At 54.9% G+C, this 23,964-nt stretch overlaps 1 protein-coding gene across 3 annotated transcripts in view; it reads left to right on the forward strand.

The window, feature by feature from the left end:
• Positions 1–23,964, forward strand: part of PRKCA (protein kinase C alpha) — a 300,566-nt gene that overhangs the window by 251,172 nt on the left and 25,430 nt on the right. For all 3 annotated transcript variants that reach the window (XM_027519238.1, XM_027519237.1, XM_027519239.1), the window contains exons 9-13: positions 5,706–5,843; positions 7,022–7,195; positions 9,133–9,224; positions 11,117–11,179; positions 12,227–12,365. In XM_027519238.1, the coding sequence (XP_027375039.1) occupies positions 5,706–5,843; positions 7,022–7,195; positions 9,133–9,224; positions 11,117–11,179; positions 12,227–12,365 (606 nt within the window). The remainder of the gene's footprint in view (positions 1–5,705; positions 5,844–7,021; positions 7,196–9,132; positions 9,225–11,116; positions 11,180–12,226; positions 12,366–23,964) is intronic.

Below are 23,964 nucleotides of genomic sequence, written 5' to 3' on the forward strand. Positions count from 1 at the left end.
CACTTCATTGTTGTAGCCTCATCAGCCATTCTGTTACCGAAGGATCCAAGGGAACTTTGCAACTTGAATGTAAATTATTTTAAAAATCTGGTCTATTGTCATTTCTGAGAACACCGCTGTCTTTGGGAGGAGCTGTTTAGGGGCCAGCTGTGTTCCCAGTGGATTGCTCTCGTTAATAATTAAACTCAGCCCGAGATGGTTACAGCATATTCATATCTGAAGCGAGTGGAAAATGTAAACGCTCAGACACCCAGGAACAAAATTTGCAAGGAAAGCCCTCACTCCCTGCACTAAGCTAGAATCCGCAGATAGTCTTTCAGACACGCCACTCGAAGAAAACATCCCACAGATGGCCCTGCTCATTTTCTCATCCAGAACGCGTCCCTGGCACTACAGGTGCGCCCCTGAAAGCGCTTCAAGAGATTAGTGACCCGGGTGACTGGAAATGGGGAAGGGAAAGTACTCTTTGAGGTTTCAGAAGCCTGAAGGGTGTGGCGATGGGCAGGTCCTCGGTGTCAGCACACCCCCTGCGGGCGGGGCGGCTGGGGACCTGCTGTCCCCGGGGTCCCCGCGTCCCCCTACTCCCCTCTGCAGCCCCTGAGGAGGGCCCTTCGGGTGCTGCAGCCGTGCAGCAGCTACTGAGCAAACAAGGCGGGGGGAGTTCCCCGAGTACGAGGCGGTGGGCATTTGAGTCCATTTGACAGATGAAGAAACTGAGGCCTGGGAGGGGTCTGCAGTGCTGGAGCTGGTCCTCCCGGCCACATTTCCCCCAAGTCCCGTCAGCCTGTTAGTACGGGGCAAGGCGGGGAGCGGGGGGCGCACAGAAAACTGCCCAGAACAGCGCAGCTGAGCCGGGCTTGAAAGCAGGTGTCCCAGCTGAGCTATAATTAGATCCCTCCTTTTTGAAAACTGGTGCAATTTAAAAAACGCTCAGTGAAGATAGGGTGAAATCAACGATTATGGAAATTTTGTGCTAAATTTAATTGCAGTCAGCCCCGCTTTCAGAATGCTTGCTGCTGTCAATTAGAGGCATTTTAGAAAAAATTTAAATTGAGTAATTGAGCAAACATATTCAGCCTTTTGGGGGAAGGATCATATTTTTCTTGTCTTTCCCTCCATGCCTGTCAGGTTTCAAACCTCTGCCCAGGTTCCTCAGGGCGCGGGAGGCGCAGGGATGACCCTCACCCACCCACCTGTCCTGCAGCCGCTGACGAGGGCGAGAAGTGCCTGGAACTTTCCCAGGGGTCTGAGCTTTATTGCCAGCCACGGTTTGGGTTTTCATTGTTTGTTTTTCAGGAGCTCCCACCCTGTGATCACTTAGCACACGTTGAATTTCCCTGGGGGTGGCCGTTTCGCTGAATTCTGCCCTCACGTGACTCATCGTTCCATTATTTCCCGGACACAGTGCGTCTCAGGGGCTGCACCTGGCCCCCTCGGCCCTCCCTGGCATCCGTGGTTTGCAGAGTCTGGGCCCAGTCAGAGGTCTGGGGAGTCAGGACACAGAGACAGCTAGCAGTGGTTGGGGCTTGTCTCCTGAAATCACGCCCTTGGCGATTCTAGGACACGTTCCCGTGTCTGCCCACCTCCTGCAGGCGCTGTGCCAGGCTGTGCCAGGTGTGAGGCCAGGCTCTCACACGAGAGACGAGTCACCTTCTGTGAAGGCAGAGCTGGGAAGGCAGCGTTTCCGTCTTGTTTGTGCCATTTTGCAGTATTTACGGGAACTTCCCTTCTGTGGGCCATTCTAGTAAACTTGGGCGTATTTCTAAACTCGGCTAAGAGTCCAGTCAGAATGCGGTCAGTCATTGTCACACTGAGTAAAGTAAGTCAGACAAAGGAGGGATAGCATATGACATCCCTTATATGCAGAATCTAAGAAGAAATTCTATAAATGAACTTATTTACAAAACAGATACAGACACACAGACCTAGAGACCGAACTTCTGGTTGCTGGTGGGAAGGATGGGGAAGGACGGCTGGGGAGTTTGGGGTGGGGGTATGTGTGTGTGTTAGTTGCTCAGTTGTGTCCACCTCTTTTTTGACTCCATGGACCATAGCCCACCAGGCTCCTCTGTCCATGGGATTCTCCAGGCAAGAATACTGGAGTGGGTTGCCATTTCCTCCTCCAGGGGATCTTCCCAACTCAGGGATCAAACCCACTTCTCCTGTGTCTCCTCTGTTAGTAGGCGGGTTCTTTACCCACTTCTCCTGTGTCTCCTCTGTTAGTAGGCGGGTTCTTTACCCACTTCTCCTGTGTCTCCTCTGTTAGTAGGCGGGTTCTTTACCCACTTCTCCTGTGTCTCCCCTGTTAGTAGGTGGGTTCTTTACCCACTTCTCCTGTGTCTCCTCTGTTAGTAGGTGGGTTCTTTACCCACTTCTCCTGTGTCTCCTCTGTTAGTAGGCGGGTTCTTTACCACTAGCACCACCTGGGAAACGCCTTTGTCATTGTTCAGTCGCTCAGTCGTGTCTGACTCTTGGCGACCCCGTGAATGGCAGCACGCCAGGCTTCCCTGTCCTTCAGTGTCTCCTGGAGCTTGCTCAAACTCATGTCCATTGAGTCGGTGATGCCATCTGACCGTCCCATCCTCTGTGGCCCCTGCCCTAAGCTGTGTTTTTAAAGGATAGCTAACAAGGACCTGCTGTACAGCACGCAGAACAGTTTTACAGAGAGCCTGGCTGCGAGGGGCAGAACGGGTGTGTGTGTGGCTGAGTCCCTTTGCCGTCCCCCCGAAACCATCACAACACTGTTCAGCACCTACACTCCAATACAAAACAAAAGGTTATTTTAAATAACATAAAAAAGAGAGAAAAATTGCAATCGGTCCAGAAAATAAGTACCACAAGAGGGCAGTGAAGACTTGCAAGTAAAAGATTTCCCCAAACACTGCCCCAGAAGAGAGCCAGGGCTCCACTGCGCCTCTGCCCTTCCTGCTGGGCGTGAGGACGGGCTTCCCGCTTGATGCTCCCGAGTGTCCTTTGTCTGGCGGGACTTGTCTTGGTCCTGGGAAAGATGCCCGTGGTCCAGTGGTTCCCACACTCGCCTCTGGCAGGAGCCCAGCTCACTTCATACCTATTCTGCTTTCTTAGGACAGAGAACTCCCCGCTTCTGGGCAATATTGCCAGCAGTCTGGAAGTTCATTTCCTTTGTTGACATTGAGTTCATTTGGCTCTGACCCTGCCAGCACCGACTCACAAAGCCAGCACCATGGCCAGCCCAACGGGGAGCGTTTTAGCAGGAAAAGGGTTTGCTGTTTAGTTGCTGAGTCATGTCAGACTCTTGTGACCCCATGGACTGCAGCCCGCAGGCTCCTCTGTCCTTGGGATTCTCCAGGCAAGAACACTGGAGTGGGTTGCCATGCCCTCCTCTAGGGGATCTTCCCGACCCAGGGATCGAACTGCATCTCTTGCATTGGCAGGTGGATTCTTTACCACTGAGCCTCTAGAAGAGGATACAGGTTTCAAAAAATTACCAAGTGCCCCAAATCCTCTTCCAATGACGTTCGGTGGCCTTGAGCTCCCATTAGGTGGGCATCAGGCAGATGTGTGCCCTCAGCTCCCTGGTGAGAGAAAGACGGGCTCTCTCCAGACGGAAAAACTTGACAGGGTGAAGTTTCTGGTCCCGGAAGCTCGCACACGGAAGTCTGGACTCTCGGCCACTGGGTGGGACAGACCCAGCGGCCGTTCCGGGACCTCTGGAGCGGTGGGACCAGCGGGCTCTTAGCACCGGACTGAGCCAGCCTTCGGCGGGTGTCGGCTGTCAGCGTGTGGATCTGGGAGACGGGCAAGCAGGTTGCCTGCAGGAAAGCATCACAGCTAGTACTAAGGTAGGGACACTTGGGTCCAGAAGAACCAGGGACTTCATATTTTCCACAGTGGTCCGACTGCTAATGCGTCACGGGTCCGCGTGTCTCCCGAGAGAGTGGCTGAGTTGCCATGACAACAGAGGCCTGCCAGCGGCCGGCGAATCCGGCAGCAGCGACAGCCGGTGTGGACGTGTCTGTAAAAACATTTCTCATCAAGATGACCTCACGTGCTTTCCCGTAAATTTTTGCTCTCCCGAATAAGTTCTTCACTCACCACACCGTTTGGCTGCCGAACAGCTTTCTCCTGTGCTGGTCATGAAAGAGACTCGGTAGGGACTTAATTCAGGGGCATCTGAGGCTCTTAACTGTCGCCATTCTGCCAGCGTGGCGAGGACAGAGGCAGGCTGTCTTTAAATCCAGCTGCAAATGAGGAATGATTTCAGAACCTGCGTGATGTGGGGCGAAAGGAGGCAGACAAGAACCCCCAGGCCAGATTCTGGCTGCTGTCTGTTTTTGTAAATAAAGTTTTACTGGAGCACAGCCACGCAAGTTCACCTGTTCATTCACAAAGTTCTTATGCTACCTATGCGTGCTAAGTCACTTCAGCCGTCTCTGACTCTTTGCGACCCCAGGGTCTGTAGCCAGCCAGGCTCCTCTGTCCATGGGATCCTCCAGGCAAGAATACTAGAGTGGGTTGCCATTTCCTCTTCCAGGGCATCTTTCTGACCCAGGGATCACACCCACATCTCTTGTGTCTCCTCTGTTGGTAGGCGGATTCTTTACCATTAGCACCACCTGGGATCTCCTGCATCAGCAGGCAGGTTCTTTTACTGATCACACCACCTGAGAAGCCCACGATCCCTGTGAAAGGTTGTTTTGATCAGAGAAAAGCGTCACCTCATAGCCCAGCATGTGATGAGCATGGTCAGGCTTCGCTTCATTCTTCCTTTAACCAAAATGCTAGTGCAGACCTCACGCCGAGTGCAGCACTGGGGCTGGGTCTGCAGGGACAGGGGTGGAGGCTCGTCCTGTGAAGGCACAGCCGCCCCGCAGAGCCAGGCACGAGCAGCCCACCGAGTGGGCATGGACGAAGGAGGCTTCTGCTCAGAGAGGGGGCATGGACGATTCCTTGAGAGCCTTCTCAGCCACTAAAGCAAACACGTCAGATCCCACATTCCCCTGAAGAGCAGAGCACCGACGTCCTGGTGGTCTGGTCATGCCCAAAATCTCCCGAAAGCTTCTTCACCTCCTGCCATCTCCCTGGGAGCCGTTAACTTGAGGGGTGTTAACCGAGTGACCAGTGGGTAAAACCCCTCTGGGGAACTCACAGGTCACGACCCAGGATCTGTCGGGCGCGGAGAGCACCGCGGGATCCATGGGAAACCAGATGCTCTTACAGGTCACCATTTTTCAGGAGTCCAACTCTTTACCTGAAAAAGAAACCTCTGTTCTCCTTCCTGTGCCTTTTAACACAGCAGTGAGTCACCCCACAGTCTGCCATGAAAGCGTTTTCCTCCAGGGAACACACTCTCCCTCTTCTTGCGGCTACAAGTTTCCTTTCTGCAAATCTTAGATTGGAAAATCTACAAATAAGGGAAGAATCGGTACACAGTTAATTACGTTTATTTCTTTTATTACATTAGATACAAAGTTATCTAACGCAGTTAAAGATACAAAGAGTTTCTTGTATGGGTGAGGGCAGCTTCTCATTCCTTTGTAAATGTCGGCCTTGGGGTGAGTGCGGCGATGACGGTAGGAATAGACATCTCGAGGCCCCGCTTCCTTTCCTCACCCATCTCCCCTCCCACCGCCCCCCCAGCACCGGCATCCAGCTTAGTCAGAGTTTCCTGTCACTTTGTCCCTGAGGAAATGGCTGACTGTTTTCACGTGTGTGTTATTGTTTAGAAAGCCAAGCTTGGCCCTGCCGGCAACAAAGTCATCAGTCCCTCCGAGGACAGGAGACAGCCTTCCAACAACCTGGACAGAGTGAAGCTCACGGACTTCAACTTCCTCATGGTGCTGGGCAAAGGCAGCTTTGGGAAGGTGAGCGGGCCACGTCCGAGCCGGGGGGGGCTTCCGTGGAGGACGTGGGGCCGGTCGGTCCAAGTCTCCCCGAGGACTCCGGGGCAGCCCTCTAGATGCCCCCTGGTTCCGCCACATTTTCAGGGGCTTCCCACTTCAGCGCATTAAAAACGACTTATCCAAAAGCCAGACAGGGCCCCCTGTGCCACCATTTCAGGGTTCAGGATGGAGTCGGCGCCCCACAATGGTGGCTGAATAATTTTCAAAACTGAAAATTAAATGTTGGCTTGTAGTAAATGAACATAATAGTTAAGAGATACCAGACCGGGTTTCCTCCGTGTCCAGTCTGCATATCTGCGTCTGCCTCTCTGGGTCCAAATCTCACGGTGGAGCCAGGGGCTGGCTTCAATCCTCCTGCTTTCTTTTGGATTTGGGTCCCGACTTCCTGGCTTGTGAGGAGCGTGTAAAGGTCAGTCAGGTGTCTGCTCTGAGGGTGCTCCAGAGATGACGGTACTCCTGAGATGACGGTGCTGCTGAGGTGAAGATGCTCCTGAAGTACCTGCTGATGCAGAGGAGGATGTCAAGCATCATTTTCAGCGGCCGCAATGGCGCCCTCGTGTGGTTATGGCCCACACAGCATGTACATCTTGGTGGCCTAGAAGCTATCAGTCCAGTCCGGTCACTCAGTTGTGTCCAACTCCTTGCGACCCCGTGGACTGCAGCACGCCAGGCTTCCCTGTCCATCACCATCTCCCAGAGCTTTCTCAAACTGTATGCTGGAGGAGTTTAATGTGCAGCAGTCTATGGCGCTGCAAAGATCTGGACACAACCGACAACTAACACACACACAAAACGCAGTGTTTGAGAACGGCACCTCCTGAAGTGGAGCTTTCTTGATGTCGGTGAATCTGCTGGGACTTGCCTGGTGCTCAGTGGCTAAGACTTCAGCTTCCGGTGCAGGGGCTGCAGGCTCAGTCCTTGGTCGGGGAACTAAGATCCCACATGCCTCTTGGCCAAAAACCCAAAAGCAGAAAATAGAAGCAATATTGTAACAGATTCAATAAAGACTTTAAAAATGAGCCACATCAAAAAAAATCTTAAAAAAAAATTGACAGGTCTGTACACACATTTCCCGCACCCGCCCCCCCACCCCCGTGCCGTGTGCCCCGATGTTCAGGTTGCCCTCCGTCTGCCTGCAGGTGATGCTGGCCGACCGGAAGGGGACAGAGGAGCTGTACGCCATCAAGATCCTGAAGAAGGACGTGGTCATCCAGGACGACGACGTGGAGTGCACCATGGTGGAGAAGCGGGTCCTGGCGCTGCTCGACAAGCCGCCGTTCCTGACGCAGCTGCACTCCTGCTTCCAGACGGTGGTGAGGGTCCCGGGACTGCCCCCGCCCCCCACAGGGTCATCGCGCCGCACCCCCAGCCTTCCTCCCGGGAGAAGACAGCAGCCCACATCCTCCTCTCCCAGGCAGACTGGGTACCACTGGGGAATTCAGGGCATCCCCTGCTTACAGACTTGGCATTCATCCCATTTGATTCTGTGAATGCTTCTGTCAAAGGTTTTCTTAACACACACCGGGCAATGTGTTAAGGCTTAGAGATACAAAACGGTAGCTCACAGTCCCGGCTCGTTAAATCCTGGTACAGCTGCCAAATTGGCATCAGAGCATCAGGAGACCCATGTCCTAGAAGAGGATGTTCTTGGGTAATGCACACGCAGGGGTGGTAGTCTGGCCTGTTTTGTGTGGATGGTCCCTGAGCTCTAAGAGAGGCTTTATAAAAAGAATATTATTTTGTAACACAAGAAAATTAGATGATTTCAAGGTCCATAAATGGTTTTCTCGGGACATAGCCTGGCGCCTTCACTAACCTGGCATCAAGGGCTTTCTGACTACAAAGGCACAGCTGAGTAGTTGCAAGACACACACAAAGCCTAAAATATTTCCTGTCTGGCCCTTTACAGAAAAGGTTTGCAGAGCCCTGTCACACAGGTTAACTTAAGAGAGGACAAAATAATTTCCACTAATCAGCCAAGTCTGGGGCATGGTGCTTGCAGGTAACCTACAAGAAATACAAACACTTAGATGTTTATATGTATATGTGTGTGTACTATACGCCGCACCGTAGTGAGGCGTTCCCAAAGGCAAGCTCTCCACGCCTCAACGGCTGTCCTGAACATGTGGCTCGGTGATCGGCAGCCGTGACTGTAGTGACGGGGCCGCAGCCTGCAGTCCGGAGTGGATGGGGGGCCGCAGAGCCAGTCTCGGCCACCAGGGGGCAGCCAGGCGCGGGCAGCCGAGTAATGGTCCGTCTCCCAGCCCCTCCCGGTAGCGTCCAAATGAGAATCTAGCAATAGGCAAAGGAGAGGGAAAAGCCCCAGCCGGGATCCTGTTACCCAGGTTACACTGATTAAGCTCTGGAAAGCTACAAAGCAGAGAAATAAAATTGAAATTAAAGTTCATAACAGGAAAGCGAGGGATTGAGGCTCCCAGCGCCCTTTCCTGGCTGTTGGCTCCAGTTCTGTCCTTTTTTCCTCCCTGCGCACCACTTTAATGTTTAATAACCTCTGTGAAATGGAGGTGTTTTCTGGAAGAGAGCAGAGGCCAGCGTTTACCTTGTGCTGCGCTGTTATCTCCCTCCTAAGCCCCCTCCACCTCCCATCTGTCCCAGTGTAATGTCCTTATAAATGCGCAGACTCACGGAGTTCTATGACATGTGCTTCGCGGGCCGACACGTAGCGTGTCAGCCAGAGAGAAAGTCAGAAACAGCATTTGGGCGAACGTGGATGCAGAGCACCGATCGGCCTCCCCACACGCAGCCCCACCCACGGCAGACGACCCTGAGGTCTACGGGGTACAAGCCCCCTGACCCATGAGGTCTGCTCTCAGACACGTCTGGGCAAACACATCAGCGTCCATCACTGCACTGCCAACCACTGGTTAAAGGATTGGCCCGTGTGGACTCTTCACGCCAGCCCCAACTTAGAAATGAATTCTGTGTGTAGGAGAAAAGGGAGGAAGGTTCGAGGCCGTTTCCATCATTGGGAGCATCTGTAACCAGAGGAGTGGACAGGGCAACCGAGAGCTGAAGTTTCAGGGCTATGTCGTGACTTTATGTTTCCTGAGGTCCTCACACAGCGGGGCTTTTTACTAATTCTTTCTTGGGGGGAGAAAACTGTGACGGGCTCCGCCGGGCAGACGTGCCAGCGCGGCCCACGTTTCCCCAACGAGAAAGCAGACCGCGGGCTGGAGCGGGGCCCCCAGTCGCGGAGGAGCCCGCTCACCGGTCGAACCTCGGCCCTCAGGACCGGCTGTACTTTGTCATGGAGTACGTCAACGGCGGGGACCTCATGTACCACATCCAGCAGGTCGGGAAGTTCAAGGAGCCGCAAGCAGTGTGAGTAGCTTGTTAGGTGCTCTCAGCGCGGCCGGGGGTCTGGAAGTGGGGCTCCACCCAGCTTGGGGTGAAGCGCTGTTACCTCCCCGGGGCAGGACGGTCGGCAGGGTCCACCTGCGCGCATCCCACGGAGACCTTCATTCTTCCTGTAGCTGGGAGCTGCGGGGAGCGGGGGCGGGGGTGGAGGCGGGCCCGGGGGGCCTGACAGCATCGGGGGGCTCCCGGCCAGAGGAGATGGGAGGGTGGGGGGCTGGTGTAGGGGGTGCGGACAGTCTGCAGAAAAGGAGCGGAGCGACCTTGGAGCCCCGGGGGCATCAGGAGAGGCGTCGCGCGGGAAGGGAACCGGGCCTGGGTGCCGGGCTGACGCCCCCGTAGGCTTGGGAGGGGCCCCCGTCCAGGAGGAGGTCGGGGGAGGTTTCAGTGGGGTGCCTGCACCTCCAGGCCCGCAGGCAGGAATCCACGCGGTCAGAGAGACGCGGGCTCCAGGGAAGACCGAGAATCTAGAGGCGGGAGCGTGACGACCTGGAGAATCAGCCCGTATTCCAGGGCCAGGAGGTCATGGGTAACTCAGAGAGGCAAAGCTCTTTCACCCCCAGTGGAGATGTGTAGTGCCAGGAACCCCAGTTAATCACCTGATCAAACGTCCATCGGGCTCCAGCGGACGTTCAGTCTAAACAATAAACCCTAGCCGCCCTGGCCCACGTGGGGTGAGCCGGCCTGGGGAGACCCACCAGAGGCAGAGCAGGGCGTTCTTGGGGGCTCGCTCAAAACAAGGGCAGGGCTGCTGGTTTCTGCTTTTATTTTTCCTTTCCGTTTTCAGAAAGCCCTCCCCTGACCCGGTCTCTTATGTTGTCAGTTACAAAGCATTAAAGCAAGTGAGTGGCAGAGCTGAGCCTGAGCGCTCAGAGCTGTCGCAGCCGAGGGCAGAACAGCCTCCCTCCATCGAGAGGAAACCCGCGGGCGTCCCACTTAGGACCTTCAACTGCATCTGTGTTGCTGGAAGGTTTTATATTTTAAAAATACAGAAAAACGAGAAAGCCACAGGAAAGTCACCTGTGACCCCTTCTCTCCTCCCCACCTCCCGCCGGCACTCAGAGACGGCCCCCTGCTGAGAGTGTGGTCCTTGTCTTCAGGGGTTCTTCCTCCGCTCCTGTAAACACACTCATGTAAACACGTGTGCTTACTGAAGCCTCGCGAGAGTGCTGTTTGCACAGGCAGAATCTTGTGGCTTCTCGGGCTTCAGGAACTAAACACAAAGCAGATTTTAAAACCTCCTTCAGTGTTTATTTGGAGTTTCAGAGATTGATCCATTAACAACTCTGAAGCCATGGCTGTAACTCCTTCCTATCATGAATTATTTAAAGGGTGCGCCAGGTATGAACTGTGGCCTGGGTCCCACTCCCCCAGCGCCCGGGGTGAGGGTGTGGGGCTGAGTAAACCAGCCCCAGAGTTCCGCTCACACTGACCTTTCTCTTCCAGGGCAGACGTGTGTTTTCACACACTACCGTATTCTGTCCTTAAGGGGGAAAATGGAGATTTGCTCAGTCTACTGTAGCCCTGACACAGGACAGCCTGGCAGACAGCCACTCTTTAAAAGATTGTGCTCGAAATTTCTTTTAAGCAGTAAATTACCTGTCCACCTGCCCCATACAAGAAGGGCTTGTTTTCAGGCAGGTAATAAACCTGCTTCACTGATTTTATCAGCTGTGTCATCCCTTGGGGAACTGGGGTCATAAAACCGCAGAAGGTTGGAGCTGCCTGTAGGGCAGTGCTGGTCTCTGGCGGTCAGGGTCTCCCTTCCTGTGCCATTTTGATGCCTGATCTTGAGGCAGAAAGTATCCAGGAGGCCAGAGGGAACAAGCCGGACTCCTGACAGACATTTTCTGTTGCAGGTTCTATGCAGCAGAGATTTCCATCGGGCTGTTCTTTCTTCATAAAAGAGGAATCATTTATCGGTGTGTATCGAGGCCCTGCTGCCCGCAGCACAGAGGCTTTGCTGGCCCTCTGGACTCCATGGGTGTGTGCTTCTGTTGTGGGGAGAGGGGCTGTCAACATGGAGAGGACAATCCCCCCTACCCCGTCGTGGAGACCTGCTGGGACCCACAGTTCTCTGCAGCCTCTGGGCAAATGTGGACCAGCTTCTGGTTTCTGGATCTCAGAGACAGCATATCTCATTTCTGCTTCTGCAAGAAAATGAGCTTTTCTTTCCCCTGCCAGCTCCCTCCTCTGCCTTTCATGTAGCGTGAGGGTCGGGGACCTGTGAGGGCTGAGTTTCTGCTAGTGATGCTCAGCAGAGGAGCGCAGGTGCTGGGGCGGGCGGGGAGAGGGGGGCCGCCGGATCCGGTTCCTGCCGTTGCTGGTTACAGTGAAGGCAGGACGTCGGCCGGCACTAACCGGAGAGTGACCAGGACACGGTGCAAAATGGGGGGCCGAGTGCACTCTGCGGTGGGTCTCAGCCTGCAGTTTGCACCCCGGTGGGGGAGCCTGAGCCCTCTGGGTGGGACACTAACAAACCAGGGAGTGCGGGGCCCTCGGAGCTGCTCAGCTGCGTCTCCGGAGATTCACCTGCAGTCAAGGTGGGAATCACTGTCTCCATCACTCGGTCTGATTTATTAAGTATCTGCTGTACCCTAGGTGGGCTTCACAGGTGGCACTAGTGGTAAAGAACCCGCCTGCCAACGCAGGAGACTTAAGAGACACCGGTTTGATCCCTGGGTTGGGAAGATCCCCTGGAGGACAGCATGGAACCCACTCCAGTATTCCTGCCTGGAGAAGCCCATGGACAGAGGAGCCTGGTGGGCTGCAGTCAGTGGGGTCACACAGAGTTGGACAGGACAGAGGCGCCTTGGCATGCACACCGGTACCCTAGGCACAGCGCTGCCTCCAGAGATGGAAAATCGCTAAGTGGCAGGCCCCGCCCCAGCTCCCCCAGGCCTGTAGGCACGAGGCAGAGCGAAGCGGTTTCGTGCAGAGGGACGCTGATGGCGCCTGCTTCCTTGCAGGGACCTGAAGTTAGACAACGTCATGCTGGACTCGGAAGGACACATTAAGATCGCGGACTTCGGGATGTGCAAGGAGCACATGATGGACGGCGTCACGACCAGGACCTTCTGCGGGACCCCTGACTACATCGCCCCAGAGGTAGGCCCCTCGCTGCCGTGAAGCACGACCGCTTGTGGGGTGTGGATGGGATCCAGCATCACCCGTCAGTGTGTGCGGAGCAAATACAGAAGCACAAAGCACGAGAGCCCCGTGCACACGGCAAGGACACGTCCTGCTTCACGGAACTTTTGTTTCTGTTACGCGTATGTGTGAGGTGGGTGTGTGGTAAATGCATTTCTTACAGTCACAGGCAAAGGAGTGTAAGAACCACCATGGGGTGGAGAAGGAGGGACCTTGCTTGGAGGGGCTCCGTGTGGAAACACAGGCTCAGGGGTGGTTCCAATGATGGGATTTTAGCAAAATCAGGGTGATTTAATGTTTTGCTTTGTTTTTTATTGAAGTATAGTTGATTTATAATTTCATGTTAGTTTCAGGGGTACAACAAAGTGATTCGGTTATTTTAAGAATATATTCATGTTCTTTCCCATTGTGGGTTATTGTAAGACACTGAATGTGGCTCCCTTGCTGATTATCTGTTGTGTATAGAATGGTGTGTATCCGTTAATCCTGAGCTTCTAATTCGTCCCTGCCCCTCTTTCCCTTTTGGTGACCACCAGTTTGTTGTCTGTGTCAGAAAACCAGAGTGATTAGCCCACCAGACACCATGCTGTTTTATAGGTAGTACTTGGTTCTCCAAAGGTGACCCCGTGTTAAAGAACCCGCCTGCCTATGCAGGAGATGCAGGTTCCATCCCTGGGTCAGAAGATCTCCTGGAGAAGGGAATGGCAACCCACTCCAGTATTCTTGCCTGCAGAATCCCATGGACAGAGGAGCCTGGCGAGCTGCAGCCCATGGGGTCGCACAGAGTCAGACACGACTGAGCGACTAAACAGCAGCAAGTGCCCTCAGCAGCACCCGGGTGTGGGTGCTGGAGTCTCGGCCGGGACGAGCACACCCACGAGGCCCGGCGGAGCGGCTGCAGGACTGTGTGTTGCTGGCAGGGGCCGTGCTGCTCTGGCTTTGTTATTACACACGTGGAACGGTTTTCTTCCTATATTATGAAGCTTCCTGCATGCCAGTGACTGGGTGGGTTACCACCCTGGGTCGCTGTGTAGCCCACTTTCTGCCCTGTGGACGGCACAGTCCCTTCCCCACTGAGCTCCGGCACGGGGCAGGTGATAAATTCCAAGTTAGGCCAACCTTCAGCTCTTTGTAGAGCTCTCATGTTAGCTGTTGGTGACGTTGTGGTATTTATTCAACATGCTGCCTTACGTATTTATCTTTCAGGCAGTAGCGAGGGCAAGACATGAGCTTGGAGATCTGACCAATGTGAGCGCCAGTCCAGACTTTATTATTTATAGGCTATGGGAGCTCAAGCAAGTGACCTAACCGCTCCGAGCCTCTGTTTCTGCAGTGGCAAGTCAGGGACAATACTGTGTTCCCTGCAGAGCTGCTCTGAGAACTACAGGCGCCTGGTACAGTGTTTGTACCCGGAACCCTCTGTCACAGCCATTATTCCCAAACGGAAGCCAACTTTTATTCCTTTGTCAAGGCTTTTTTTTTTTTTGGCTTGTTATATTCCTAGTTAGAAACATAGGCTTAGAATATTTACCTAAAAACTTAAATTCTGAATTACATGTCCAATTATTCTCTTGATCCTTAATCTGCCTAACCTCTTTACCTGCAAAGAACCACACTTTAGTTTCTCCAGGTATATCGTGAGTTTAAATATTTTTCAAATATGAAGGATAAAGAAATGGTACAGAAAAAATACGCCCGCTGGATGCAGTATTTATTCTGGAGGCTTCTCCTAGCTGACATGGATTAAACAGGCTGTTATTGTGAGCTGTGCCAGCTCCAAGTACCACCCACCAGATGCTGCCAAAGCTTGATGGCAGGGAACGGCAGCAGTTTGAAGAATCAAGGTGGCTTTGAGCTTCCTCTCCATCAAGACCAGGTCTCTGCTGATGAAACAGCCAGCTTCTCATGTTCAGTAATGCCTCGGCCATCTGATATCACCAGGGATGAGAGCATTCCACTTAAATGAAATTTCCCAAATAATTGAAGTTTGTTGCCTTTTTCCCCAAGGTTCCTCGTTGTATTAATTTCATATAGCTGCTATATCACTACCAGCTTAGAGGATTACAGCAGTACAAATCTATTCTCTTATAGCTCTGGAGGTCAGGAGTCAAAATTCAGTCTCATTGGGTTACTGTGGAATTGCTGACAGGGTGACCGTCCCTGCAGCAGCTCCAGGGTGACTGTCTCCTTTTCTAGCCTCTGGAGCTGGTCCTCAGCTTGTGGTTCCCTCCTCCACCGTCTATGCTGACAGCATCACATCTCGGAATCTCTGTCTCTTCCAGCCCCAGCCCTCCAGCCTCCCTCTCATCGGGACCGTTGGGGTTGCATGGGCTTCACCCAGATACTCCAGAGTCATCTTCCCATCTCAGAATCTATAACTTATCCACAGCTGCAAAATTTCGTTTACTAAGTGGAAGTAGCATGTTTACAGATTCTGGGGGTAAGGATCTCTGAGGGAAGGGAGTGTGGTTCAGCCCACCGCCTCTCACTAAGTGATACCTCCTTCCCCCACCCGAGTGTACCGCTAATGTATCGCGGTGACGCTGAGCTTCTGTAAGCCTGTGCTCTTCGGTGTGTATGTTTTTTTAGTGCTGTGCAGCGTGACCACGTGTCAGCTGACGTCTCCAGCACCCTGTCCAGGTACAGATCGGCTGGCCGCCACAGCAGCTCCCCTGTCGTCCTTTCATAACCACACCCACCCGCTTCCTGCACCCCACCCATCCCTGACCCCTGGCAACCACTCTTCTCTCTTCTGTTGCATAATATTGTCATTTCAAGAATGTTATAGGATGCAGTCATATAGTATCACCTTTTCAGATTGGCTTTTTCCTCTAAGCACCTTCTAGAACCACAGTCATTATTTTGGAACACTGCTTGTACCACTTGGTCAAGTTACTTAAACACCCGAGGCTTTAGTCTTCACCTGTGAAGGGGTGTGATAATGTCCACCTCATGAGGTTGTCTGTAACTGGAAAGTTGTTGCTCCTGGCATTGATTTTCTTCACTTAACTCACATTGGATTGTAAGCCTCCTGCTGTCTTCCTGCTCACTTACTTGGGACAGTATAGACTAGGTTGACTTGGAAAAGACACTTTTGAACTGAGCTTGATTGCCATTTAAGAGATCGTACCTGTATGGTGCTGGCCATGTCATGCTCAGAACTTGAGGATGTGCTGTCAGAAGGAGGGATGCTAGGAACATCCCTCAGAGAGAGGGATGCTGGGAATATCCTTCTGATATACTCCCAGGAATTCTGGGAGTATCCATCAAAGAGAGAGAAGCTGGGAACATCCATCTGAGAGAGGAATTCTGGGAATGTGACATCAGAGAGAGGGATGCTGGGAACATCCTTGAGAGAAGGGAATTCTGGGAATACTTTCAGTGGGAGGGATGCTTGTAACAAGGTGTCAGAGAGGGACTCTGGGAACATGATTTAAGAGATACAGGCTGGGAACACCCATTGAAGAAAAGGATGCTGGCAACAAGCTGTCAGAGAGGGATTTGTGGAAAACTAACTCGGGGCCCTTACTACACCCAGGATCACATGTCTGGCCCCAGATTCCCTCAGGTCCTGTCACCCTTCATGCCTCTCCTTGTTCCCACTGTGGAAGCGACGATAAAGGGGCGCCCACCATTTCTCCAGTGTCCCCTGTGTGCTGGGCCCTTCTTTCTTCTCCTCGTGACAAACCCCAAAGAGAAACAGAACCACAGGCCCGTATTTCAGACAAGGTGACTGAGGTGGTAAATGATGGTCTGAGGTGACATTACTACAAACTCCAGAGTCCAGCTGCTGCCCCTGGCTCCAGCCATCTCCACCATGGGAAACCGCTCGAACCCGGGCCGTTTGCACATCCAGAGAGCATCCTGCAGGCCTGCTGTGGGCCTTCCCCAGGAAGTGCTCCCCACTTGCGGTGGAAGAGGTGACACAGATGGAACTGGATCTACACCCAGTTTCCACCTGACTCTCTTTGAGGAGTAAGCCGCACTCCTTGGGCAGCTCTGTCAGGAATGACTGCCTGTTGTTATGCCTTTTACCAGCATTTTCTTTCTGTGTGTCCAGGAATTGGAATATTTCGCTCAAGGAATCAGTGCAGGGTATAGAAAAGACCATCTAGGTTCACAGTCTGTGAATTGCTCAGAGGTGAAAATAATCCTGTCCTCTGTGTAAACCTTCCTGTCAGGCAAAGACCACGTGATTATCTTAGGTGGCATTTTCCTTAACAGGCAAAGCGGAGGCTTAAATGTTTGTGACTGTTTGTTCAGAAGCCTTGAAATGGTTTTTGTAACATCTCCTGAACCAGTGAAGATGAGGAGAGGCAGAAAATGTCACTAACACACGTTTGCAGCCGAGATGGACACCCACGAAAGGGGCCCACATCAGCAACTAGCTCCTGAAGCTGATGTTACTGCGACTCTCTGCTCTGCCATAGAAAGAACCCTTCGAGGTCAGCTAGAGAGTCCCCCGAGGCTTCATCTGGACCTCATCCCCCACCTGAAATTCAGCTATCCTGGCCGGCGAGATCCAGTCAGAGTCAGGGGCCTGCCGGCGCCGACTGGACCCGAGCCCCGTCGGCTCTGGCCTAGGCAAGAGCCAGGCAGTGTCTGCGGGCCCCGGCTGCAGTGGGGGCGAAGCCTCTGGAAGGTGCACAGCGCAGAACCCTTCCTCACAGCCTGGTGGGGCAGGGACATGTAGCCCCACCTCAGAGGGCATCACCCACGACGCAGGGACCCTCTTCTCCGGACCAAGCCCTGGGAACACAGCTTCTGCCTGTCACACTTGAAACACGACTTGGGGGAGGCAGTGGTGGGGTTTGGAGCCGAGATACTGAGCACAAAGCCTGTGTGTCCTCTGCACGAACTGCATCTCCAGAGAGAGGAGGAAACGCCCCGAGGGAAAGAGCCGCGAGGTGATACGGACCACGTCTTCTGGAATGTCTGAGGGGCTCAGTCACGACCAGACCCTTTCGTTTCTAAGGCAGTGAGTCAGGATGGTGCCCAGCTGCAGACCCGGGCAGACCCCCGTCCCCCGCCAGAAGCCAGGCTGAGCCTGCAGCTCGGAGCCCCTCCCCTCGGGCATTCTCCCCGCTACGGCCCCGTGGGGGCGGGGCTGCCCGAGGGTCTGACGCGGAAGCCGTTCCAAGTGGGCCGCTGCCGCCTGGAGAGCTCAGAGCCGCGGAGGAGCCCGTGTTCCCCTGGGCACGACAGAGGGGTGTTCCCCTGGGCACGACAGAGGGGCCTGCAGCCCGGGTCACTCCTGGGAGGAGAAGCTTGCAAGCCCACCCCACCCCCCTCCCCCGGCCCGCCAGCTGCCCAGAAGCGCATGTGCACGCCCATCCGCTGGCGACAGGGGCCGGATGGATTCCCTCCTGGGGCCTGGACTCTCCTTTCAGCCCTGCACTGCCCGAGAGCTGCCGGAAGTCTCCGTTTTTATGTAAAGTACGTCTGATTCTCCTTTCCCTTCCTCCACCTGGGCCGGCCTTCCCCTCCTGAAGCCTTAGCTGAGATGTCACCTGTGGGAGGTCGCCTTTCCTGGCCACCCTGGTCCAGGTGGCAAACCTCCTGCCTTGCCACCACCCCCGCATCCCTGGTCCCTTTGGTGGCACAGGTCACCCTCTGATGGACCATATCACGTGCTCCCATATTTGCTTATTTCTTTGTCTCCGACTGAGCTCCATGCGGCAGGACCCTTGGCTGCTGTTCAATGAGGAGTCCCTACCCGTACCTGGGAGTCTGGAGCTGCCGTGGCCAGCAGGAGGGTGTGGGGTGATCACGGGAACAGAGTAGGGACGGTGGCCTCGCGGCTCCCCTCATCCATGACTGGGGACCCCCGAGGGTCTGAAGGTGGACGGGAAGTCAGCCCAGGAACCCAGATGGCCCAAGAGGCCAGAATACCCTCCTCCCTGGAGATGCCTCCTGGTCTCTGGGAAAAAGTCGTAGAGTGAGGGAGTGAAAACAAGAGCATCTGAAAGGCAAATGAACAAGGACCTCGTTTGGTGCGCCCAGGCGGGCAGCCAGGCAGTAAATTAGCGCCTGCCAGACGGAAGAAACGGGAGACGAGATAGAAGCCAGTGAGGGGTGCAAGGCTCCTCTGAGGTCGGGCTTGTGAGCGCAGACCCCACACCAACCAGGGAGCACGGCCTCGGAGAAAGCCCTTGATTAAGAAAGAGAAGGATAAACCGGAAGGCGCTTCTTCCCATCAAAGGCCGATTTCCCTCCGTGTCAGATCACGGTCCAGCGACTCCAGCCTCACCGGAGACGATGAACCACCTGCCTGCCTCCTGAGGAGAGGCTGAAGAGCCCCGGCCAGGCGCTTTGGAAGGGACGGGGTCTTCCTTAAACTGCACGGCTTGTCTCAGATCTTTAGAGGAGTGATGTTGCTTGTATTACCTCATACTTTGTCTCATAGTTTTCCTGGCATCAGAGCTGAATGGGTTTACCAGTTCTCTGGAGCCTTGGGCCCCTCCTGTGATGTTGTCCCTGAGAGAGTTCAGCCCGTTCGTCCCTCCCGTCTCCCTCCCCTCCCCCACGCTCCCCCCTCCCCTCCCACACTCCCCCTCCTCTCTTCCGGCCCTCCTCTCCCCCTCCCTCTCCTCTCTCCCTCACTCCCCTCTCCCTCGGCCTCCCCTACCCCGCCCATGCTCCCTCCCCCTCTCTTTCCCCTCGTCTCCCCCAGAGAAGACCAGCTCCTTGTGCATCAGCCATCCCTGGATGGATGACCTGCTGAGTGGAGACGCATTGACCTCCTTGCTGCTACTGCTGCTGCTGCTAAGTCACTTCAGTCGTGTCCGACTCTGTGCGACCCCAGAGACGGCAGCCCACCAGGCTCCCCCGTCCCTGGGATTCTCCACGCAAGAGCACTGGAGTGGGTGCCGTTTCTCCGTTGACCTTGATGTCGGTCTAATCTGCAGACTCGGTGCTGTTGGCCCTGTTTTCCAGATGATGAACCAGAGGGGCAGAGGTCTGTTTATTTCCCCGTGGCCTCAAGTCCTCCGCTGGCCGAACTGGGCTCTGCACTAGGGCTCCTCAGTCCCCCCACAGCGGCTGCGGTCCCAGCCGGAGGCCACCCGGGGATGGACACCTTCCCCCGTCCAGACCTGGCTGTGTCCTCCGAGCCGGATGCACCGACGCATCGTGACTCTGGAATTCTGTGGCTGCGCTCGTTGGCCCTTCCATTGAAGATGTGTTTAAATCTTTTAAAAATGGGGCCAAGATCACTGAATTCCTTTTCACCTTTTACGTGGCAAAACTGCCCTGGGCTGTGGGGAGGAGCAGGCAGGCATCTGGGCAGAGACGGCGCGCAGTGTTCCCGCTGTGGGGCCTGGACTGCGCTCCTGAACCCGTCCCCTCGTTCGTTCTGACGACAGTCCTGGGGGTGAGAGGCACAGTGCCTGTTCTGCAGACAAGGAAAAGGAGAGCTGCACTGTGGGGGCTCGCAGACCACAGGCGGCCGGGCAGGCTCCAGGGTGCCCGCCCCGAAGGGCTGGCCTGTGGCACTCACACCTCAGTGTACCCTTGCTCTGAGGGCACCACACACGTCTGTGAAGACTCACTGGACTGTGAGACTCTGAAAAAGCCTCTATCTGGCTGATAAAGGTCTTACAGGCACATAATGTGTTCCTCATGCCTACTGTGTTCTGTCGCTGCACGAGTGATCGTCTTGTTCAGACGTGCCAGGAGCATTGTGAACCGCTCCGTGCTCGGCAGAGGAGGCCTGAGATAATGGGGGTTGGGGGCCAACGGGAGCACCGAGCAGGGAGTTGGGCCCCCCACCTGCTGCCCCGGGGAGACCAGTGACCAGGCCACGGTGGCCGAGCTCTAGAGCCCCTCGTGAGGCCAGAGGCTGACGGCCACGCGTTGATTCTGGATTGATTCAGCTTGGCTGTCTCGTAGCCCCACGCAGACAGGATGTCTCCGAGAAGGGAAGAGTTCTGTTTGATTTTGTGACTTTTTCTTTATCGTCGTTGAGTCAACTCTGGCTATAGCTCTGCTCTTTTAAAAACTCAGGGTGACGTCTGTAAAGTGGGAATCGTCACAGTGCCATTTCAAAGCTCCACTTGGAGGACTAGGTTTTGCCCATAATAAGCTTGGGCTTCATATAGTTGTATCTCTTATTTGACAGTTGTTTCAATGATCTGCTGCTGTGTAACCACCCCAAGACTTAAGGGCTTAAAACTACAACTGAGTTAGCACTGGGATTCTTCGAGTCAGGACTCAGCAGGGACGTGCCAGCCGGCGCAGCCCGCTGGGCTCTGGAGGGTCCAGGGGGCCCTGGGCTCTGGCTCTTGGCTACGGCCCCCCGGGTCCACCTCTGTGTGGTCTGCCCTGCGTGAGATTTCTCCTCCTTCAGTGGCTTATTCAGAGCTTCAGAGGACCTCACTGAGGCTCCTTAAGCTGCACCTAGAACTTAGTTGCTGTGCCATGCCCACCACATTCTCGAGGTCAGAGCATGTTCACAGGCAGCTCTGTATCCAGGGGAGGCACGTAAGTGCTAGATCCTGGTAGAGGTGAGGCCTGTCCCCGCACAGAGGCCGTCCAGGGTCATGGAGGGAGTCCCCTGTACTTCTGGCCTTGAGCTCCGTGTTGGAGAACCCTCAGCACACTCCCTGAAGGGGCAGGTCTCAAAGGCGCCCAGGACCCAGGCAGGAGGGCCCCACTCTGGTTACCCACCTGGGATCAGCAAGTGTTTTCTGCTAAGCGCTAGAGAGAAAATGTTTTGGGTTTTGCCTTCATCTAAATTTTAGATTTCGCCAATTTGAGCAACTGTTCCTGCCAAAAGGCTCAAAGACTGATCATCTTTTTAACATTTTTCCATTTGCATTTAAACAATTTAAAACCATGCTCGGCTCCCAGGCTGCACACGGAGGGCTCGCTGGATGTGGGCTGCGTGCAGGCCAAGGTAGACGTCCCCTCCCTTACAGCGCCCTCTTCGGCCTCCTCAGTTGGAGTCCCTCCCTACAGCTCTGGGGTCCACAGGGCCAGAGGGACCCGCCACCCGCTCTGAGAATCCCTTCCAGGGTGGAGCCCTGGGTCTCCCCCACCCCCTGCATGTCCCTACTTAGGAGCTCGCCAGGCCCTGGCCGCCCCCGTGGATACAGGAGATGCGTCCGGTGCAAGGTGGCTTGATTAAAACTCAGCCTCTGTTACTGTATCATATTCTTAGTGCATCTCGCTGTGAGAAGTTTCTTGAAAATTTCGTGTTGGGAGAAGAGAAAGAATCTGAAGCTGTCCCGTTCTTTTGATGCAACAGGAAACGTGAAAGTTAGTTTGGCATGGGGCTAAAGAGGCTGTGGGGCCCAGGGCAACTGGGATGGTGTTTCTCCAGCCCTGGTTGTTCCACAGTCAGCTTCCCGCCTTATCCCTTGACGAGTAAATGTTACAGAGAAGCTGGAGAGAGATTGGCCAAAGTACGAGCTTAGAGCTTTACCAGAGAGCCTTGAAATGGGGGTGCTTTCTCCCTGGGTAACTGTGTGCTTGGCGCCTCATCCGAGGACCGCTGACGGCCCGCTAGAGCACACTCCAGAGCCAGACGCACCAGGTGTGTGGGCGCGGGGTCTTCCCACCAGATCAGAAGTCTGGCGGTTTATTCAGAGTTTTACGTGTGCCTCCTTCAGAATCAGCACAGCCCCTGTGGAAGACAGTTTGCAGTTTCTTACAAAGCTAAACAGTCTTCACCGTACGGTCCTGCCTTCTTGCGCCTAAGTGTTTACCCAGACGAACTGAGAACGTGCGTCTGCCAGAAGCCTGCACACGCGTGTTTACAGCAGCTTTAGTCGTGGTGACCAAAGCCTGGGTGCTGGCGAGACGCCCTCCCGCAGGTGAGCGAGTAAATAAACTGCGACACGTCTGGACGGTGGAACATTATTCAACACTAAAGAGAGGAGCTCTCGAGGCCTGAAAAACCTGGGAGAGCCTCATACGACCAAGTGAAAGAAGCCAGCCCGAAAACGCTGCTCGCTGTGTGCGCTCAGCTCTCGGCGTCTGGAAGAGGCAAAACTAGGAAGACCGTGAAAAAGATGAGTCATTGCCGTGGTCCGGGGAGGGGGGACAGGGCACAGAGGGGTCTGAGGACGCGGAGACTCTCGAGTACGGTAATGGCACACGTCATGGTACATTTTCAAAAACCCGTAGGACACACAGGCCAAGAGCGAGCCCTGATGTAAACCTGGGTTCAGGGGACAACGAGGTGCGGCTGCAGGTCCGTCGGCTCTAACAAAGGAGCACCGTGGTCCAGACGTCCCGGGTTCAAGTCCCAGCTTTGCGCCTGACTGGCTGTTCAGCCTGAGGCTGAACTAAGCTACTTAACCTATCTGTACCTCCTTCTTCATCTTTGAAATGGGCTGCTCCTACTGCCGGCGTCTCATGAGGGCTCCATGTGCCGACAGAGAGGAGACCCCAGCCCTTGGTCAAATTCCTGATGGTTGCTGCTCTCAACTGCATCTGAAGCTGCACACGCTGCCCCCGATTCCATGAAGGCCCGTCTGCTTCGGGCAGGTTGTGTGGCCCCAGCCCAGGACGCTGGGGGCGGGGGTGGTCCCGGAGCGACATCCTTCCAGCTGCCACCAGCCTGTGGCCTCCTAAGAGGCCAGGGCTGCCCCCTGCCCCTGCCCCTTCCTCCCACGTCCTGAGCCCAGGCTGGCAGAAAGCCGTTCATACTCTGCTTACAAGACAGGCAACATCCCGACACCCCCGAACACGTGGCTTGAGGGGCTGTAGTAACCGTCACAATGACAGACAGCCGTGGGGCTGGTGTCCGGGCCCCAGGGCCGCCTCTGCCTCCTGTGTGCCGCTGGGAGGCTGCCGGCTCCAGCCTTCCTGCGAGCCTGCCTTTCCTGTCGTGAGTTTCCTGCGACGGGAACCATATCGCCAGGGCAGTCCCTCACTGGGGTCTGCAGGGCACCAGGCATCTCCCGGGCTGGGCTGTGCTCCCAGTGCCAGAGACCCTGCACCCGTCCCCTTGGGGACAGACCCAAGACAGCCTCCCGTCCACGCTGTGGTCCCTGAGCAACGGCCTCAGCCCAGAGCTGGCTTCCTGGGTGGGTGGGAGCAGGGGCACCGGACTGGACGGTGGGAGCTGGTAGGACTCAGAGTCTGGGCCAGCCCCGCCAGGAGGAATAAAATGCAAGCCAGAACTGCCTTCAAGTAGCCATGTGTCTGAAAAAAGAGGGGAAGTTAGTTCTAATATATCTTATTGAACCCAGCATGTCCAAAGTGAACGATTCTCCACGGGCTAGTCTGCATTTGGGGGTTTTGCACCCAGAGCGCATCTCCGTTTGCACAGCTGCTTCTCAGAGGCTCAGAGCCGCACATGGCTGAGCGGCTGCTCAGGGGGGCAGTGCGGGTCTCCTGGCTCACAGGGCTGGGAACCTGTGCCCTAGGCCTGTGCTTCTGGGTGCTCGGCTGTTTCGTGGGCTCCTTCTCTAGCCGGTTCCCCTTTGCAGAGAGGTAGAGATGTTTTTAATAGCAGCTCACTGGGGGCAAAGTCTGCTTCTTGCTAAACGAGGGTGTGTGGCGCTGAGGTCACCACCTCCCTGGCAGCTCAGATCTTAGAGCCGTCTCA

The sequence above is a fragment of the Bos indicus x Bos taurus genome, chromosome 19, assembly GCF_003369695.1.
Source record: "Bos indicus x Bos taurus breed Angus x Brahman F1 hybrid chromosome 19, Bos_hybrid_MaternalHap_v2.0, whole genome shotgun sequence".
NCBI classification, from domain to species: domain Eukaryota; kingdom Metazoa; phylum Chordata; class Mammalia; order Artiodactyla; family Bovidae; genus Bos; species Bos indicus x Bos taurus.